At 40.7% G+C, this 16207-nt stretch overlaps 2 protein-coding genes across 2 annotated transcripts in view; one reads left to right on the top strand and one right to left on the bottom strand.

Annotated features, from left to right (window-relative positions):
* The window catches only part of LOC311077948 (B-cell receptor CD22-like), a gene marked incomplete at both ends in the record, with an annotated part of 214999 nt that overhangs the window by 127637 nt on the left and 71155 nt on the right, over window positions 1–16207 (bottom strand). The gene's annotated exons all lie outside the window — the stretch shown is intronic.
* Window positions 2198–5443, top strand: LOC311077803 (cadherin-99C-like). Its single transcript, XM_084106428.1, has 7 exons — window positions 2198–2247; window positions 2404–2493; window positions 2584–2673; window positions 3189–3296; window positions 4158–4271; window positions 4357–4450; window positions 4571–5443. The coding sequence occupies exons 3-7, from the start codon at window positions 2584–2586 to the stop codon at window positions 4720–4722; spliced, it is 558 nt and encodes a 185-aa protein (XP_083962554.1). The 5' UTR covers window positions 2198–2247; window positions 2404–2493; the 3' UTR covers window positions 4723–5443.

The following is a 16207-nucleotide window of genomic DNA, read 5'->3' as shown; positions in this document are numbered from 1 at the left end:
AACTTCCTCACGTAATAACCTAGAATACTGTCTAACACTTGATGGCTGCTCTGTTAAGTCTTCGTCGTCGGTTAGGAACCTGGGTGTGCTCTTTGATACCAATCTTTCATTTGAAAGTCACGTGTCTAGTATCTGTAAAACCGCATTTTTCCATCTTAAAAATATATCTAAATTACGTCATATGCTCTCATTGACAAATGCGGAACAATTAGTCCATGCGTTCATGACCTCAAGGCTAGATTATTGTAATGCTCTACTGGGTGGTTGCCCTGCACGCTTAATAAACAAACTACAGCTAGTTCAAAACGCAGCAGCTCGAGTTCTTACCAGAACCAGGAAGTATGACCATATTAGCCCGGTTCTGTCAAAACTGCACTGGCTCCCTATTAATCATCGCATCAATTTTAAAATATTGCTGATTACTTACAAAGCACTAAATGGTTTAGCTCCGCAGTACTTGAGCGAGCTCTTAACGCATTATACTCCTTCACGTCTATTGCGATCTCAAAATTCCGGCCAGTTGATAATACCTAGAATATCAAAATCAACTGCTGGCGGTAGATCCTTTTCCTATTTAGCACCAAAACTTTGGAACAGCCTTCCTACCATTGTCCGGGAAGCAGACACACTCTGTCAGTTCAAATCTAGATTAAATACACATCTCTTTGACATAGCGTTCACATAATACATTATAGACTTCTATAATTCAATATTAGGCTGCATAGATTAGGTCAGCTGGAACCGGGAACACTTCCCATAAATCCTGATGTACTTGTTACATCATGAGAAGAATGGCATCTACGCTAATTTTAGTGTCTTTGTTTATCCCAAGGTTTTCCCGCAGCCTGCCGGATCCAGGCCGTTTCCAGATCTGATGAAGGACCTTCGCCTGGACCCGATGTCAACGCAGTGCTGAAGTGCCAACTAGTCTCTCCCTATGGAGGATCCCTTTCCCACTCTACAGATAACGCGTCGTCGGGAAAACTCAATTTGCGTATCTACCCCGAATTGATAAAATAAAATAAAATTCTGAATCAAAACTATAAGGAAACACCAGTAATTTGTTTAGGCTTGGTTTGCAGGGAATTCCAAACCTGCACACATATATTCAAACGCACATAACTATAGAACCCGTTCTTAATGCGCATCTGAACGCCATCAGCGTTTCTCACAGGTTCGCGTTTAAAGTCTGTGTAGAGAGAATGGTGTCGTCTTGGCGGCCCTAATTTAAAAACAAATGATCGTTGCGACGGAAGCGAATCAATCAAAACTAACTTTAGCTGGAAAATAACTTTATTAAAGAACCGCTATAAAGCCAAAACAATCTTACGTTAAATTATACATTTATCTCTGTAAAGCTGCTTTGAGACAATCTACATTGTTAAAAGCGCTATATAAATGAAAATGACTTGAAAAATGACTTGATAGATAGATAGATAGATAGATAGATAGATTCTAAAAAACACTGGGTTAATTAAAACAACCCAACTTGGGTTGTTTTTAACCCAAGGGCTGGGTAAATATAGGACAGCACATATGTTGGGTTAATTTTACCCAGCAAATTGGGTTGTTTATTTAACACAGCACAGTTATTTGATTTTTACTATAATACTAGCTTTATATAATTAATGTCTATGGATTAACTTAAATCCTCTAAAGGTTTTTAAAATACTCAAACCAACTACTGGCTTGCATAATAATTCCTTTATTTTCAATCATATTTTACAGTATAGTATATTGTATATAATTTTTAATACATATCGCCAACATTTACACTAGTTTAACCAATACTAGTAAAAATTAAACATCTATAAGTAATTCAAGTGTAATCGACCAGTCTCTGTTGTGCAGTTTCCACTGTAACGGTGCTGGATCTCGTGCCAGCACTTGTGTCGTGTTCAGCAGGGGAACTTCTAACTTCAGGCCGCCACCCTGTGTTTCACTCGTAGCCCAAATATGCAGCGACTGACTCTATAACCTGTCCATAAACAATCAGTGTATGTTCTGAGAACATATTTGAACATCATATTTATATTCTGTATCTTTTAAAAACTACCCAGATACTGAAAAAAAGAACCCAAATAAATTACTCAAAAGGCCTAACCCAGGATGTGGGTAGAAAAAAATAACCCAAGATTTTTTTAGAGTGTAGTATTGCATTGATTTTTTCATATAGTGTCTCTTTGTATGTTTTATTCCTTCTAGCATTCATCTGGTTTGACTTATTTTGTCACCTGCTCCAGAGGGGTATGTTCATTTAAACAATAACATAATAAAATACATGCATAAATGTTTTTTTTTTTTTATTAAAAATGATTTATTTACAGAAATAAAGCAAAGTATTATAGAAATAATGATTCAGCAAATAAACCATTTCTATAAAGTCTACATTTTCCATTTCAGCCGAAAAACGCCCGTACAGTATATGTTCTGGATGTCAGTGACAACCCTCCAATCTTCCAGAGCAAAACATACAGCATCACACTGTCAGAGGTGTGTATAATATCACATCTTTATACAGATGTAGTGTGTTTGGCCTCTGAGGGCCCTCATATCTCTAGTAAACTGTGTCTTTCATTCCAGATGACGGCTGTGGGTTCAAATGTGCTCAAGGTGACGGCTTTTGATAAAGATGTGTCTATTACCAACAATAGAGTAACGTATTCTATACTGGTGAGTCATGAACAATTCTTATATATTTTATATACACAATAAGCTTCCACAAAACTGCATTACTGGTGAGTGCGGAAGTCCTACATAGACTAAATGAGAGAAACTGCATCCTACATTTGAGTTGACAGTGTTCAAGCCTTTACAGATGCTAGAGGGTTCTTGTCTTGGGAATTCTGTACTTTGATTATAAACATAAAAATAAACAACAAAAAAAAGTTTATTTCACAAAAAAAAAAAAAAAAAAGTTATAATACCATTAAACTTTTACATCCTGATCCTTATTCTGTTCATCTAATCACTTTCTCATATGACTTTCTGTAAATCCGTCAGACCATATTTGAAACCAATAAAGCTGTCAATCTATTTAAACACTGAATATGTTTAATTTCAGAGCTGATGCATGCAATTTTTTTTAAGAAACAAAAGAAAATGAAATAATATTGTGTAAGCTCAGCTTGTATGAATGAATTTATGCACGTCCCCATTTTAATTCCTTACTTACTTTCTGTTAACAGCCTCCAGTACCAGCTGATTTTGAAGTGTATTTTGACGGGAACATCAGGCTGACTAAACCTCTGAACTACAACAGTGTTCAACAGTATATCTTCACTGTGGAAGCTAAAGTAAAGACAAAACCCTCTGACATCATACCAGCCTTACGCCAGATAGCAAAAACCACTGAAATAATGTTAAATCAATATTAATGTGTCAATGTTAACCACATTGAATCAACTTTAAATACGTTGCGGGAAGTTGAAGCATGTCACCATTGTTGAGATTCATTTGCTGATTCTTGATGTCTGTGTGTGTCTGAAGATTTTTACAACATAATCTAGTAATAACAATTAATCACTTTTAGACAGCGATAAGATTAGTGACTTATGCTGAAATCTTTATCACTTGATCATATTTGTTTCTGGCTTTCTTTGCAATAAATCATGGGTTTTGGTAAACACTGTTAGAAAAACTCTCACAAAAAGGCAAGAGTCAAACTGCCCAACTAAAGGAAACAGTGATCACCATAATGGTTACCAAAATATCAATAAAACATCAACATCTAAACCTCTGTTAATTCTCAATAAAAACTTCTGTAGACGTCCGACAGAAATAAAGTCAATCTAGTTAGTAATAAGTGAAGCTGGTAATGCTGTTTGTGGAGTTGTTTAATCCTCCTCTGCTGAGATCTTCACAGATTTAATGTCTTCTTTTCTCTTCAGTTGATTTCATCTAAGCCTGTGGCTGAAGTCAGTTGTTGTTCTTGTGTTTTTCTTTCCTTCAGCGATTCTGCTTGTTAACAGCAGGTGTTCATCACTAATGCTCAATCATCATTTAATTATATACAGTATATATAGACTGAATTGAGAAACTCATTTAATTGGGTTAAACAAAAGACACAGTTGGGAAGGTGCTCTACTAATCCACTAGTTTAGGCTATTAGGATTATTTTTAACCCCAAATGTGTAAGTGAGTTTGTTTTCTTGCAGGATGCAGGAGAACTCAGTGACACAACAACAGTTACAATAACAATTGAAGATTTTGACAACTTAAACCCTTACTTTGACCACTGTCTCTACAAGGCATTCATTGAGGAAAAACAGGTAAATGACGTCAGGACAAGATTGATGCTTTAAACGCATGTCTGAGCACACGCAGCCATAAAACCCTCTTTCTGTCCATGCACAGGTAGGACACTTCTCAGACATCACTCCTAAGGCCATACAAGCTCAAGATGGAGACACAGGCATCAATGAGCCTGTAGTTTACAGCATAACAACAGGTACCTTCAACGACACACATGACATACGTCCTAATCTAAACAATAAATAATAATGAAATGCACTCACAATCTGGTAATTTTCTGATAATAACAAAGCATATATTGTCATTTTTGTTCCAGTCATTCCAAGTGAATTTCAGAACAGCTTTAAAATTGACAGAAACAGTGGGGTCATCTCTGTGACGACAGCTCTAGACAGAGAGGGAATGGAGAAGATTGCTGTTTTCATTCAGGCAGCAGAAGCCTCTCAAGACATAAATGAAAACCATTAGGCTGATCTTATCAATCTAAAATGATGTACTTTGGATATATTTTCTAATCAGTGTTTCCTTTTTTTAAAAACAGGCAACTCAGCAGGATGATGCCAGTAAAACAGCTGATGCTGTGGTCCTCGTCACCATTGTGGATGTGAAAGACAACCTGTCGGATTTTGACCAGGGGGTCGGTTCTTCGCACCTGGCTTAATACATGAGATTATTTAACAGATGACAGATATTTTATGGCAAATTTGGTTCTTCAAACAAGTTAGCGGATTTTATTAAAATATCTGGATTAAGTTGTCTGAGATTACTATATATATCGATACTAGAAACCATGATCAGTAATGCAGTGATTGGCTGGCAGCCAGACAGCAAAGTAATAACATCATATAATTAAGATTAACCCCCTGAGGTCGGCAATCACGCCGGCGTGATCTGCTCGCTTTTTTCCTTATCAGTGCAAAAGAGAATCAAAATACTATTTTGATTTTGATTTTGACATACTTGTGTTATACATCAATCGATCCTGTTAAGTGTGTTTTTTTTTGTTTTTTTGTGTATACTCACAATAAAAACAAAGTTGTTGTGTTGAGAAGCATACAATATTTGATGTTCAATTCATAGTAATTGCTTACTTTAACACAGCAATGTGGAACTGCACCACTAGGAGCTCTAGTGAGGGATTGTGTTGAGTAGTGCGATGAAGAAGAATAAAGTTTGGTATGTGAGTTGTACACCGCATGGAGTGTGTTCTGTTTAAGTGTGAAAATACCACAAATTGGCGACGAGGATGAGCGCTTCAGTGCTGAGCCCGCCCCCCGTTTCTTCCTGTTAGTGGGGAGCCACCGATTCCATTTGAAACGTGGCAGAAAATCTTCCAAAATTACATGATAGTCATCCAGGCAACCGGAGATGCATGGCCGGAGAGACGCAGACGAGCGGTCTTGCTGCACTGCTTGGGGACGGAAGGTCAGCGTCTGTTTTATACTCTGCCAGAACAAGGTACTACTTTTGATGAAGCAATGACCGCACTTCAGAAACACTTTGTGCCTAAAGTTAACGTTGTCGCATGCCGTCACACGTTCAGACAATGTGTGCAAAGAGCGGATGAAACTGTTACGCAATACGTTGCCGCTTTAAGAGCGTTAGCAGCCCCATGTGCGTTCGGGGAAATGGAGAGTGAAATGCTCCGTGATCAGTTGACCGCGAATGCGTCATTGACTGCAGTAAAGGACAAATTACTGTTAGAGGACGACCTCACTCTAGAGAAATCGATTACAATTGCATGTCAAGTGGAAGCTGCAGTTAAAAATTCGTCATTGCTCTGTAATTCCACTGCTACTGCCATGAAGTCGGTACAAGCCATTAGTATGGATACTAAGTATGGCAGAGGGGGAAATCGCGCACGTTCAACCAAGCAGTCACAATTTGCTCAGAGACGATCGGAGGATCGAAAACAAACAACGACCGGTCAGCAACGTCGACAATGCTTCAGATGTGGATCAGACAAACATCTGGCAAATGATAAAAACTGCCCTGCTGCTAACGTGACATGCAGACACTGTGGGAAAAAAGGACACTTTGCTAGAGTATGTAAAGCAGCAGTGAGTGAAGTAAGAGAGATGGTAGTTCCAGACGTGACTGTGCTCTGCGTGGATAACATAAACAAATCTGTTACATCCAATGATAAGATCACCTGTGAAGTGAATATTGAAGCACCAAGAGGTCATAAACATAAGTTACAACTGGTTGTAGATACGGGTGCATCAGTTTCCATACTTCCAGAAGATCTGTATAAGAAACACTTCTCACAATGCACCCTGAGTAAGCCAACAATTAAACTTGTCACGTATGCAAAAGAGAACCTACCAGTTATTGGTTGCTTATCAGCATTAGTGGGTGTCCCAGAAAATGACAATGTAGTTCCAGCTAGTTTTTATGTAGTGACTGCAGGATCTCCCTTGTTAAGGTTAGATTTAATAAGACTGCTGAACCTGAACATTGTAAGCGGGAAAGTAAAGCACATAGACAATGAAGGTGGAATCTCAGCTGCACCTCTTCATATGACTCAGCATCCCACAAGTCCCGTGTACACAGTATCACCTGTATCTACTACTCACCTTGGATGTGTAAAATGATTCATCCACAAAGTGCAAGTTAATTCAACAGTCACACCAATACATCAAAAATTGAGACGCTTACCTCTCAGCATCCGCAAGGAGGTGTCCACTGAGCTTAATCGTCTCCTTACAGCGGGTGTAATTGAACCAGTTGATGCTTCAGAATGGGTTAGTCCATTGGTGGTGGTACGTAAGCGTGATGGACACATTAGACTTTGTGTGGACCTCCGTGAACCCAATAAGAGTGTGATTATGGATTGCTACCCATTACCTCACATGGATGACTTGTTTACAGAAATTGCAGGTGCTTCACATTACAGTCAAATTGATCTGAGCTCCGCTTACCACCAGCTGCCTCTCCATCCTGACAGTCGTAATCTGACAGCGTTCATAACGCACAAAGGCCTTTTCCGTTTTACTCGGGTTCCGTTTGGACTAGCTTCAGCGTCGTCAGCCTTCCAAAAAATTATGCAAACGGTCCTAAAGGAGCTGGAAGGGGTAAGGAATTACTTAGACGACATTATAGTCTATGGTAATTCTCAGGAGGCCCATGATAAGCACCTCCAAGATGTTCGTCAAAGGCTAGACGAGGTTGGCCTGCAGATTAACTTTGAGAAAAGCTCTTTCAACCAAGCAAGCATTCCATTCCTTGGTCATGTCATTTCAAAAGAAGGACTACGTCCCAGCCCAGACCACCTAACTGCTATTTCAGAAGCACCTCGACCTACGGATATGGTAGCGCTCCGTTCGTTCCTAGGGCTCACGTCATGGTTCAACAAATTTCTCCCAAACTACGCTACTGTGGTCGAGCCACTGAGGCAGATGCTCAGAGCTGATGCAAAATTGCCACTACAGTGGAGTAATGAGACTGTTGAAAGCTTTGAAATGCTTAAGAGAATGCTGCTGGAGAGCCCTGTTCTTTCTATTTATGATCCTTCTCTTTCCACATTCATTACTACACACGCCTCAGATTACGGCCTGGGTGCTGTTCTGACACAGTTACATCCTGATGGTGTCGAACGTGTGGTAGCTTTTGCATCCAGGACGCTATCAACGTCTGAGAGGAAACATTCTACTGTGGAGAAGGAGGCACTTGCGTGTGTTTGGGCGGTAGAAAAGTGGAGAACGTATGTGTGGGGACATCGTTTCACTCTAAGAACTGATCATCAGGCCCTGACCACTCTTCTCTCCACAAAGGGCATGAATAGAGCAGGCATGATGGTAGCTCGTTGGTCTGCTAGGCTCCTGTGCTTCCAGTATGATGTACAGTACCGTCCAGGTAGTAAAAACTGTGTGGCGGATTGTCTGTCCAGTATGCCATTGAGCCACACAGACACCACTGTATCCATTGAACAGGATTTGATTTCTGAAATCGCAGAAATTCAGCCTTTTCTGACTGCGTTGCCGCTTGTGGACTTCAAAGCTGAATGCGAGGACTGTCCAGAACTGTCTCAGTTACGTCAGACAATTCAGACAGGTTGGCCTAAACTGCAAAAGTCTGTCTCCAGTGACTTATGTCCATACTTCCCGATCAGACATGAACTGGCTGTTGAATGTCCATTGATCTTCAGAGGGAATCGTTTGATTGTTCCTATTGCACTCCGGGAACGCCTCATCCACCTGGCCCATGAGGGACATCAGGGGCTGGTTCGAACCAAACAGCGTCTGATAGAGTTGTATTGGTGGCCGCGAATGGACGATCTTGTCCACACGATCCTGTCCGCATGTGAGACCTGCCAGGCTAGTGATAAATCGGCCAAAACATTTACAGCTCCAATGCAGCCAGTGGAGTTCCCAAAAGGCCCATTTCAACATGTTGCTATTGATATAGTAGGACCTTTCGAAAAGGGAGCTACTGACTGTAAGTTTGCAATAACACTGATTTACTATTTCAGTAAATGGCCAGAAGTTGGTTTTGCTTCATCAGTAACAACAGAGACTGTTCTGAGATTTCTGACCACTATCTTTGCTCGAGAAGGAAACCCCTGCACTATCACAATAGACAATGGGCCGCCGTTCACTTCGTCTGAATTTGCTGATTTTGTCAAAACACAGGGAATAAAGCACATAAAGACCAGTGTTTATCACCCTCAGGCTAATGGGGCCATCAAACGGTTCAACAGAGTGCTTAAAGAGTGTCTTCAAGCAGCTTAAGTGGCTCGTAAGCCCTGGAAATCTGCAGTCCTGACCATGATGAAGAGCTATCGAGCGACACCCCATGCCACAACGGGTGAGACTCCTTTTCTGCTCTTGAGAGGCCGACCTATGAGAACAAAGTTGAATGTTCTTCTGCCTGAGGATAGCCCTGATCAATTTGCTCAGGTCAGAGCTCGTGTGATACAAAGACAGAAAAAAAGTAAACAATACACCGATCGTAAAAGAGGATCTAAATTTCTTAAAATTGCGGTTGGAGATAAGGTGAGAGTAAGGAAGCCTTTTCATGTGAAAAAAGGAGAAGCCCAGTTCACTGATCCGTTGTCAGTACAACAACAAACAGGTCCGAGTTCTTTCATCTTAAGTGATGGGAAAAGATGGAATTCAGCATGTCTTTCACTTTGTCCAGAAAGAGAGGAAAACTCTGCACAGGATGAATATATATATATATATATATGTTTTGTCAAAAATAATCAACTAAGATTGTATAACCTTTTTAATAAAATAGCAAAAATATATACAAGGATAGATGTAAACAAAATCTTAAAAGGTCAATATAAACCTTCTCTTTAAATAATTTTTATTGTGTTTTAATAGTGACACATTTGGGTAGAGAATATATTCCAAATCTTTCTGAAAATACAGTATGTACAGAGAATTAACTGCACAATTACTAGAAATGTTTATCTTGGATATTATACAATTTGCAAGCACAATTTGTGAAAAAACAACAACTGTGAACCAATTTTATATATATATATATATATATATATATATATATATATATATATATATATATACACTCACCTAAAGGATTATTAGGAACACCTGTTCAATTTCTCATTAATGCAATTATCTAATCAACCAATCACATGGCAGTTGCTTCAATGCATTTAGGGGTGTGGTCCTGGTCAAGACAATCTCCTGAACTCCAAACTGAATGTCAGAATGGGAAAGAAAGGTGATTTAAGCAATTTTGAGCGTGGCATGGTTGTTGGTGCCAGACGGGCCGGTCTCAGTATTTCACAATCTGCTCAGTTACTGGGATTTTCACGCACAACCATTTCTAGGGTTTACAAAGAATGGTGTGAAAAGGGAAAAACATCCAGTATGCGGCAGTCCTGTGGGCGAAAATGCCTTGTTGATGCTAGAGGTCAGAGGAGAATGGGCCGATTTCTGTTGAGACATTCAGATGGTAGAGTCAGAATTTGGCGTAAACAGAATGAGAACATGGATCCATCATGCCTTGTTACCACTGTGCAGGCTGGTGGTGGTGGTGTAATGGTGTGGGTGCACACTTTAGGCCCCTTAGTGCCAATTGGGCATCGTTTAAATGCCACAGCCTACCTGAGCATTGTTTCTGACCATGTCCATCCCTTTATGACCACCATGTACCCATCCTCTGATGGCTACTTCCAGCAGGATAATGCACCATGTCACAAAGCTCGAATCATTTCAAATTGGTTTCTTGAACATGACAATGAGTTCACTGTACTAAAATGGCCCCCACAGTCACCAGATCTCAACCCAATAGAGCATCTTTTGGGATGTGGTGGAACGGGAGCTTCGTGCCCTGGATGTGCATCCCACAAATCTCCATCAACTGCAAGATGCTATCCTATCAATATGGGCCAACATTTCTAAAGAATGCTTTCAGCACCTTGTTGAATCAATGCCACGTAGAATTAATGCAGTTCTGAAGGCGAAAGGGGGTCAAACACAGTATTAGTATGGTGTTCCTAATAATCCTTTAGGTGAGTGTATATAGTCCTTGCATCCTTTCCTGTGACTCAGTGACTGTCACCTGAATGAAAGGCTCATTATGTATGCGGGCCCCATTGTCTCCTCAGGTGTGAACTACTCTATATTCATGATGGTGTTGGATCGTTGCATATTGCCTTTCCAAACAAAAAGTGTTTTACAAAATTTAAATCAATGTATTGTTTTATGTGAATGATTAGGCAGGATGATTTTCACATCATTTTGCAGAAAAAACTGTATTGCATTAGTCAAAAGTCTTGTTGACACATATTTAGTACCAGGACCAGCGGTCAGCAGAAGACGCACGGCAAGAGCGCGCAAGTGGTTTTTTAGAATACTGAGTTCTCCTGTTATTTCAGTGTTGTATTTAAGTCAAGGTAAGCCTATCTTCGATTCTTTGCTTATTTTGTATTTTTAACTTCACATAATTCTGTATTTTATTTAGACGCGTTGCTACATTAAGAAACAGCCGCGTGTGAAAATTATCATTGCAGTTTAATTGCACTTAAGTATTTGCTCCTAGCAGTTTCGATTTGCCCCATTTTCGCTTTATTGACTTAATTGCTGGACCGAGACAGCTGTCCTCACTCAAGCGGTGATAGCATTACATCTATATCTATGTAATTTGCGTGCCGTCGCGGAAGCGTCAGCGGAAGCGTCAGCGGAAGCGTTCAGCTCTCGTGTTCAGCCTCCTCGTGTGAAGACCGACTCGGGTAAAGACCAGCGACTCTACCTGCGCGACTCCACCGAGCAAGGACACCAGAAAGGCACTTAAGTATCTTCTTTTCCCTTTTCCTTCCCAGTTTTTATCTTATTGTTCACCTTAATCAACATGTGTTTTCAATACATTCCTGTTATCTCTCGACAACGCCCTTTCATCACGCGCAAAAGGCAGCGCGATACTGCTAATCTGCGTCCCATTCTCTCATCCTCACACACTCCTCTCTCTCTTTCCGTGGGTCTATGGAATTGTCAGTCAGCAGTCAACAAAGCTGACTTCATTCCAGTCTTTGCATCTCATTCTACTCTCAGTATCCTGGGCTTGACTGAGACCTGGATTCAACCAGAAGACTCAGCAACCCCCGCTGCTCTCTCTAGCAATTTCTCCTTCTCTCACTCCCCTCGCCAGTCTGGGAGGGGTGGGGGTACAGGGCTTCTCGTTTCTAACAATTGGAAATACTCAGCGCTCTCTTCTCTATGCAACAACAACTCATTTGAATATCATGCTATCACACTTACAACTCCCAGTAAGATCCATATTGTAGTCATTTATCGCCCCCCAGGTCAGCTGGGTAACTTCGTAGAGGAGCTGGATATGTGCTACTGTCCTCTTTCCCTGAGGCCGGCACCCCACTTCTAGTCTTCGGTGACTTCAACATTCATCTCGAAAAGCCGCATGCAACAGACTTCACCTCTCTCCTAGCCTCTTTCGATCTCAAACGACACATCACCACAGGTACTCACAAATCAGGCAACCAACTGGACCTGGTTTACACACGCAACTGCATCACAGACAACATTTTGGTGAGACCTCTCCATGTTTCAGATCATTTCCTCATTACTTTCAGTCTACAACTCTCTACCCCTGCACCACCAACCCCACCACCAGTCACCTTCAGGCGAAACCTGCGCTCACTTTCCCCCTCCCATCTTTCCTCTGCCGTGTCATCTTCTCTTCCCTCACCCTCACAATTCTCATCTCTGGATGTGAATACCGCAACGGATACCTTATGCTCCACTCTACCCTCTTCTCTAGACAATATCTGCCCTCTCTCCTCCAGGCCAGCACGCGCTACTCCCTCTAACCCCTGGTTATCTGAGGTTCTTCGTGAACACCGGACCGAACTCAGGGCAGCAGAGAGGAAATGGCGCAAATCAAAAGACTCATCTGACCTGAGTATGTATAAATCTCTCCTCTCGTCCTTTTCTGTTGATGTTCATGCTGCAAAATCTTCATACTTCCACAACAAGATCAACAGCTCCTCCAACACACGATTACTCTTCAAGACATTCAACTCTCTACTCTGTCCACCTCCACCACCACCCACCTCCTCTTTAACTGCCGACGATTTTGCGAACTTCTTCACCAACAAAACAACAACTATCAGCAGTCAGTTCTCAGCTCCACACACACAGGAACCCAGACTGACCCCTTCCACAGCCAATAACCCTCTGTCCTCCTTTTCTCCGCTAACCGAGGAAGAAGTATCTACACTTCTCCTCTCCAGTCATCCTACCACCTACCCTCTAGACCCCATCCCCTCACACCTTCTACAAGCCATCTCTCCCACACTTCTACCAGCACTCACACACATCATCAACTCATCCCTCCATACTGGCACTTTCCCTACAGCATTCAAGCAGGCTCGGGTTACTCCTCTGCTTAAAAAAACAACACTAAACACATCATTTGTAGAGAATTACAGACCTATCTCTCTCCTACCATTCATTGCGAAAACACTTGAAAGAGCTGTTTTCAACCAAGTAGCATCCTTCTTGTCTCTAAACAACCAGCTGGATGTCAACCAATCTGGCTTCAAGAAAGGGCATTCAACTGAGACTGCATTACTGTCGGTCACAGAAGCCCTACGGATTGCAAAAGCTGCTTCCAAATCTTCAGTCCTCATTCTCCTGGATCTGTCTGCTGCCTTCGACACTGTGAATCATCAGATCCTTATGTCCAGCCTCTCATCACTGGGCATCACAGGAACTTCACTCCACTGGTTTGAGTCCTATCTCACAGGTAGGTCCTTCAAGGTCGCATGGAGAGGCGAGGTATCCAGAGCACATCAATTGACCACAGGGGTTCCCCAGGGTTCAGTTATTGGTCCCCTCCTCTTCTCCATCTACACTACATCACTGGGACACATCATACAGGCACACGGTTTTTCCTACCACTGCTATGCTGATGACACACAGCTCTTCCTCTCATTTCAACCAGATGATCCCACAGTAGCTGCACGGGTCTCAAGCTGTCTGGCGGACATCTCCACATGGATGAAGGAACATCACCTGCAGCTCAACCTGGCAAAGACTGAGCTTCTCGTCCTCCCTGCCAATCCGTCTCTACAGCATGACTTCACCATCCAGCTAGATTCATCATCAATCACCCCATCAAGGTCGGTCAGAAATCTTGGAGTAACGTTTGATGACCAGCTGACCTTCACAGATCACATTTCAAAGACAGCTCGATCATGCAGGTTTGCACTGCACAACATCAGGAAGATCAGGCCTTTCCTAACTGAGCATGCAAGACAACTTCTCGTCCAGGCCCTGGTCATTTCTAGGCTTGACTACACTGTTAACCCTTGCTGTAAAAAAAGGCCAAATTCTGACAATATCATACCATTTTCCATTAAAACAGTAATATACCGTAAAAAATAAAACTAGCCTACAGGAATATACTGTAAATCAACAGCGCTCAAAGTCGACACTCAGAGGTGTCTTTTCCCATTCACACCCTATACCCTCATTCACTATTCCCTACATTTGTTCACTAATATAGTCCCTTTGACAGAGTGAATGAAAAGAAGTGAGTGAATTGAGACACTGATGAACACCTGATAAGCAGAATCACTGAAGGACAGAGAAACAAGAACAGAAAAAAGAGAAACACAAGAACTACAACTGACTTCCAGCAACACTGAGTGTGAAACCAGTTTACAAACCAGTTTACGATTATTTCTATCATACATGTACAAAAGTTCTTGTTGAGAATTAACAAAGATTTAGTTAATAATAAAGTTTGTTGTCACCATAATGGAGATCAGTATTTGCTTTAGTTGGTCTCTTGTCCCTTGACTTCTTACCATTCATCTCTCTCTGACTGCTGTAACAGTGAGTTTATAAAACACATTTGTTATGGTAAGAAAGAGTCAAGAGGAAGATGATCAGGTGTTTTTGGATTTTGTGATGATATCACAACCATCCTCGACATGTTTGAATCTCTGATCATTCCTGAATATATATTTTTTTAATTTATGGGTAATTCATATTGTTACGACCCTTCTTTGGCTCTTTACTATCTAGGTACGTTAGAAGGGGAACATAAAACCAATTCAGTAACACCAATCACCGTTGATCACTAAATGAAATGAGAACGAGAGAGACACAACAAAATCAAGTAAAGATTGATTTAATTAAAGATAAAGTAATTAATATTTACATTGAGACAAAACAAAAACGGAGGGAACAAAAAGGGAAAACAGGATTGTGCCAAACAAACAAAATTAATATAATCCAAAAGGAACTAGCTAAACCATTTACCTCTAATCCTAAACTAAAGAGAAAATAAAGATCAAAGAAAAAGTCTTCAACGTCCGAGACGTCGTAACTAAACTACTCTAACTAATAACAAAAATACAGGGGGTGGCACAAATCCCTAACCTAGTGTATATATACAGAAATTTAGCTAAGTGTGTAAATGTATGTCACGTGACGGTCTTACCTATCCCCTCTCCTCCTTTCCGCTTAACCCAGCTTTGCAAAGCTGTTTAACTCTTTCATAGGTCACAAATAAGAAGTTTTTGGGGCAATCAAAAACAAGGCACAAGTTAGGCCTACATGACAATACATAAGCTACTTAACAAAACTAAATCAAGCAAACAGAAAACAACACCACATCATAATACAGAACCAAACAAAAAGTCTCTCTGCTCGCTCGCAGTAGCATGTTCCTTAAGTAAGGCTTCTCCAGGTGTCAAGCATCAGAATGATGAGGATCCCGCCTCACATGGCACACCCACTCAACTCATTACGAATGACTGACAGGCAAAACAGCCAATCAGCGATGCCTAAGAAAGCGAAAGAGAGAGAGAGACAAGAGACCAAAAGGAGAAACACAAAAACACACCAAAAACACTATAAACGTCCCTAAGGACGTAACAATATTTAGTATGTATCTGTGACTCTACAACATGAAATCAATATTTCTGTAATCAGGTCTTCTGAAGAATATCATAATCATATAGTTATACATTAAATTAAAAATATTAAATTAACTTAAAGCATATGCATTAAAACATTTTGAACTTCTGCTTGACTCAGACACACACAGACATCAACAATCAGCACATGAATCTCAACAATGGTGACAATCAAAAGTTTCATGTCGCAATGCATGCTGGGTTCCAGGATAATATAAAGCTCCCAGCATGCACTGCTGCATGAATAAAAAAAAATATTGCCATCATTGTTGAGATTCATGTGCTAAATTGTGATATCTCTGTGTTTCTAATAGACAATGTAGCTCTGTTTCTTTGGTTCATGAAGTGTTAAAAAATATGAGTCATTTTAATTTATTGCTGTGGTGGTAACATAACACTTTTGATTGAGGATTAAACTCTGAATGAGTGATATTAATTATAGTGAATGAACAGGCAATATGATGATTTTGTCATCCTAATCATTATAACTGCAATCATTCATAAACTGTGTGTGTGCACAAGTGTGACTTGCACAAA

The sequence above is a fragment of the Abramis brama genome (assembly GCF_963993115.1).
Source record: "Abramis brama genome assembly, chromosome: 2".
Classification (NCBI taxonomy): Eukaryota; Metazoa; Chordata; class Actinopteri; order Cypriniformes; family Leuciscidae; genus Abramis; species Abramis brama.
This window is presented reverse-complemented; position numbering and strand designations above follow the sequence as displayed.

What these genes read in the sequence shown, in the direction of transcription:
- LOC311077803 (XM_084106428.1), top strand. Translation starts at nt 2,584, where the DNA reads ATGACGGCTGTGGGTTCAAATGTGCTCAAGGTGACGGCTTTTGATAAA. An exon ending in CATTCATTGAGGAAAAACAG is followed by an intron (nt 4,272 to 4,356) that starts GTAAATGACGTC and finishes GTCCATGCACAG; the next exon opens with GTAGGACACTTCTCAGACAT. An exon ending in AGTTTACAGCATAACAACAG is followed by an intron (nt 4,451 to 4,570) that starts GTACCTTCAACG and finishes TTTTTGTTCCAG; the next exon opens with TCATTCCAAGTGAATTTCAG.